Source organism: Excalfactoria chinensis, chromosome 3, assembly GCF_039878825.1.
Source record: "Excalfactoria chinensis isolate bCotChi1 chromosome 3, bCotChi1.hap2, whole genome shotgun sequence".
NCBI classification, from domain to species: domain Eukaryota; kingdom Metazoa; phylum Chordata; class Aves; order Galliformes; family Phasianidae; genus Excalfactoria; species Excalfactoria chinensis.
Window position 1 is genome coordinate 11,600,194 of NC_092827.1, and position 4,501 is coordinate 11,604,694.

Consider the following 4,501-nt stretch of genomic DNA (forward strand, 5'->3'; position numbering starts at 1 on the left):
ACTAACCATGGCACTTTAAGGCAAGAGGGGAAATAAAAGTAACACTGCCCATTAGGGCATAACTACACTACGTGTGTCAGTAAACAAAGCCTGTTTGATGACCTTCACTAAAGGAGTGTATTTATTTTTTTAAGCATTTTTTATGCTGATATTTATAGTGAACTACACTCCACCCTCACAGCTTCAGGTATGGAAGGGAAACCCTTTGTAGAAATGAAATTACTGTTGCATCAAGGTTGCTAATGACATTGTTTAATACAAAAAGGAGCCAAGAAACAGTACATTGATAGGGGGTGGAGTGTATTGTACATACAGAACAGGGGTGTTACTTCTATTCTGTTATCTGACATTGATGTGGGAAGAGGGAACAAAAACAAATGCATTTTCTTTCCAGCACTGAAACATGCAGAGACAAATAGCTTATTACAAGTTGTACGCAGCTCAGAGTAATAAAAATAGATTAATACAGATTTAGAAATGCCCCAGTATAATTTTTTAGATTTTATGTATATTTAATATTTTGATCTTTCACTTCAAAACTGCAAGTTAAGCAATGAGTGAATGAGATCTGAAATACAGACAAGGCATTGCTCACATCACATTAAAAGGCATCTTAAATGCAGCTGTAGATTCCTAAACTTAGACTGAATGGGATTCTTAGTTGCTTAGAATTTGAGATGCGAAATGAATGGCCACATTACATATATTTTTAGTGGAACTGCAAATATGCAATAAATTGCTGTTTAAAAAGACAACATGCAGAATTCAAACCTATTTGTTTGTTTTTTTGTTTTGCAGGATTCTGTTGATTTGTGCATGAAGAGGTAGTGAAGCAGTGTTGCAATGAGAGTCACTACAGCGACACAAGCCCACAGCCCAAGCATCAGAGGCTAGAGGCTGGATTTCCAAGGACCAACACTGAGTACACTGTTCTTCAATATACACCTCCAACCAGTGAATTTAGTTTCAAGGAAACAGCTGCTCACCAACTTTTTCCATACAAAAAATAAAAAGGGTGATGGAAGCAGCTTATAAATTATGGTAACATTTAGCAGAGAGCTGCAGACAGAAAGCAAAGACATTATTTTAAATGTGATCAGCTTCAGCCAGAAATTCAGCCAGAAAGCATTTTCCCCTGTTGATGTCTTGCTAGAGTTGGCTGGGATCAAATCTGAGTTGCAGCAATGGGCTGAAGCAACAGTGTTGAGAAACAAAGCAAACAAGCACTTAGAACTCCCCCACCTGCAACCCTTTCCAACTAGCAAAGTACAATGGATGGTTTTGGTTGGCTGCAAGGCAAACATTAGCTAAAAACTTATTTAGCTAAACCCACACCCATGGCCCCCAATGTTTAAAATCTGTCATGGATTAAAGCCATGAAATAAAAATTAAAAAAATTTCAATTTGAAATTTTATTAGCATGTTGCTAGAATGGTCAACATCGATCAACAGGAGAGACTTTGTCCACACACTGAGAGAACAGCCTTTGTGCACCTCCCCCCTCTTTTCTTCCTCTCTCTCACGCGCTCTTTCAGCATTAACACTATTAAAAGCCAAACAAAATACTGGCTATGGGTGTAAAGAACGCTGTTTGTTTGGAATGTTGCCATGGATCCTGCTTTCAGTCGCGTCCCATGGAAAGAGGGTGCAGCCGGCTGCCCCTGTGGCAGGCTGGACTCCCCAGCAGGGCAGAAGGAAGATAGCCATGTACCCCCGCTGTGCACTATTCTTTCCCATCCACTATAGCCAGGTCTTTGATCACTCTCAGTTTGCCACTGGCATCGATTCTGCGCTTCTCACGTATTAGATCCTCCAGGCTGTGGAACCTCACCGTGTGCACCTTGTTCTCCGCCAAGTGGATCTTGAGATAGTACTGCTGCTGGGTGCCGGCAGCAGCCTGCAGCTCCCCCCCGGCTTTGAACTCCCGTTTCCCGAAGCGGCACCAGGCGGCGAAGCTCTCGGAGTTAGTCCAGCAGATCTCGTCGCTTTTTAAGCCCAGGTGCCCGCAGGCGTTTTGCACCACCAGCTCAGCCACCAGCGGGCGGAAGCGGTACCAGCTATTCACCACCCGGCCCACGTTGCCCGCGGCCGCCTCGTACAAGCTGTCCTGGCGGATCTGCCCCTGGTGCAAGTGGATGATCTGCCCGCTGCCCACGTACACTGCCCAGTGCGGCGGCGGCTGCTCCGACGGCCCCAGGTAAAGCAGCTCCAGCAGGTCCCCCGGCTTGCAGAGAGCAGGCAGCGCTGACACAGAGTAGACGCTCAGGTCCCCAGCCTGGGGGCCGCTGCTGACCTTGGAGAAGATGCATTCCTGGCCACGGAAAGCGGAGAATTGAGTCTCGTTCAGCACGAGCTGGTGGTGGAGGTGGTGGGTGGGCGTCTCCTGGCCAGGGCTGCCGGAGCCCTTCACGCTGTACTTGTCTGGCTGGCCTCGCTCGTCCAGGTCCTCCTCCTCATCCGAAAAGAAGTAAGCCACCCCGACGCGCAGCTCGTCTTTCTCGATCCCCGAGGGGTCCCCGGTCGGCAGCTCGCTGTAATTCAGGTGGGTGATGCGATCCAGTTGATTTCCCATCAATGACAGGGCGAGGCGAGGGCAGGAATCGCCGGATCTGGAGGAAGGGTGGGGTGGGCAGGGACAGAGAAAACGAGAGTGCAAACGGAGAGAAGGAAGAGAGAAAGAAAGAAAATAAATAATAAAAAAAATCAAGACACATACAAAAGACTTCAGCGATTCCACCCCAAGCACCCATTCCTCCCCCGCTCCATCCCTCCCCTCCGTGCGAGGAGGAGACTCCCGGCGCTGATCCTTTCCCCACACTCTCGGGGTGCAGGGCAGGGCAGTGCCCCGGGGTTCCCGGCTCCCCGGCCCAACCCCACGCCGCAGGAGAAGGCGGCTCCCCGCCGCTTGCCGCCTCCGCGCGGGGGACGGAGTTGCTTCGGGAGTCTCCGCTCTTCGCTCCGAAAAGAGAAAGGGCAGAGGGAGTGCTGGGAGGGGCTGGCCCGGAGGGTCCCGAGCCCGCCCGCAGCCGAACCAAGCCGCTGTACATGAGAACAGGCGGCTGGAGAAGCAGGCGGCCTCGCAGCTGCCACCCGTGTCTGCTCGCTCGAGCCTCGCATCTCGGCCAGGACATTGCAAGGAAAAAACAACAAAAAAAAAAACAACCAACACACACACAAAAAAACCACACACACACAAAAAAGCACCCTCTGTCCCAAAAAGGAGTCCCTCTCACCGCCCTTCGTACCCGTGGTCGCCCAGTGGGTCGTCAAACCCCCCCCCCCAAACTCCTTTAAAGTCGTCCTGTCCCCATGGGCGCTGCAGAGGAGGTGAGCTCCGTCCTCCCCACCGCGCGTCCAGCTTCTCCACCCGCGCCGCCCCGCTCCGCTGTGGGCTGCTCGGCCCCTCCGGCGGAGCCTAAGTACCAGCGGCGTCGCTCCCGAGCCCGCCCCAGCCCCGCTCATTGGCCGCGCCGCGCCGCGCTGCGCCCGGTGGCGGCGGCTGTAGCGGGGTTCCGCGGCGTCCGGCGGCGTCGCTGTCCGGACCGGCCTCGCTGTTCGGACCGGCCTCGCTGTTCCCCAGCGCTCCACGGTCCAATTTCGGTGCCTCGTGGCCGGCCCTTGGCTGTGGCACGGAGACAGCTCAATGTGGGCGAGGCAGGGCTATCCGGAGAGAGAAGGTTCAAGCAGTGTGCGCAGCGCCCTGCAACTGAAAAGAAAGCAGAAAAAAAAAGTAATTTCCATGATAAGAAGAATGCCCTGGTTTTAGCTGGATTGTATCTATCCGAGAATTTCTTCATCCCTCAAGGAAATGAGTGCTCATCTAACTACAGAAACCTGTGTGCGATCTGAGCTCTGGATTTCCCTGTGGTCAAACAAAACTGGCCTTTCCATGGGCTGTTCCACTCACCTATTGCACAGCCCATTTTAGGAAGGGATGAGCTGCCCTAAGGAAGTGCCTTTCTTTTACCATCACCAACACATTGAAATGTTGATGTTAGGTGAGGTGACTCCTGGCTGCGGCTGTCCACATGTGGCTGCAGTTGTGGGTTGTCCTAAGAACTGACTAGAAGATGGGCTATGGCTTGTCTTACATAAAACATAAGATTGCCTGATGGTAGCAGTCCATCTTTTCCTAAAATACATCAAATCAAAAATCTACCATCTGTAGTAGTTAATACTAGTACATATTTTGCATATAATTTTGCACATTATGGAATCCAGGCTTTGGAATAATTAGCTGATATGAGCACAGTTTCCCTATAAGACTGTGTTAGTGATGGGATTGTAACCTTTGTTCTTCAGAGAGCTCTTATCATGGGAACTTCCGAAAACTTAAATATTAAGACACTTCATGAAAAAAACTTAATGTAATTATTTGATTCATATGTGAGTCATATTAAAGCACCATTTTTATCTATTCACAGGGCAAATAAGTTTGTTATATAAATATTTCTATTTTCAGTGCTTGTGGATACTAACCATCTTCACTTCTTACTCCTCA

General features: G+C 49.9%; 1 protein-coding gene across 2 annotated transcripts; it reads right to left on the minus strand.

The window, feature by feature from the left end:
* Positions 1 to 235: 235 nt before the first annotated feature.
* Positions 236 to 3,445, minus strand: LRATD1 (LRAT domain containing 1). 2 transcript variants are annotated; one of them, XM_072332358.1, is made up of 2 exons: positions 3,246 to 3,445; positions 236 to 2,609 (listed from the first exon to the last, which is right to left on the minus strand). In XM_072332358.1, exon 2 carries the CDS (start codon positions 2,570 to 2,572, stop codon positions 1,724 to 1,726), a length of 849 nt encoding a protein of 282 aa, XP_072188459.1. In that variant the 5' UTR covers positions 2,573 to 2,609; positions 3,246 to 3,445; the 3' UTR covers positions 236 to 1,723. The 2 variants fall into 2 exon arrangements, with proteins under 2 accessions (XP_072188459.1, XP_072188461.1); XM_072332360.1 differs by lacking the exon at positions 3,246 to 3,445 and adding an exon at positions 2,717 to 2,892.
* Positions 3,446 to 4,501: the final 1,056 nt, after the last annotated feature.

What these genes read in the sequence shown, in the direction of transcription:
- LRATD1 (XM_072332358.1), bottom strand. Translation starts at nt 2,572, where the DNA reads ATGGGAAATCAACTGGATCGCATCACCCACCTGAATTACAGCGAGCTG.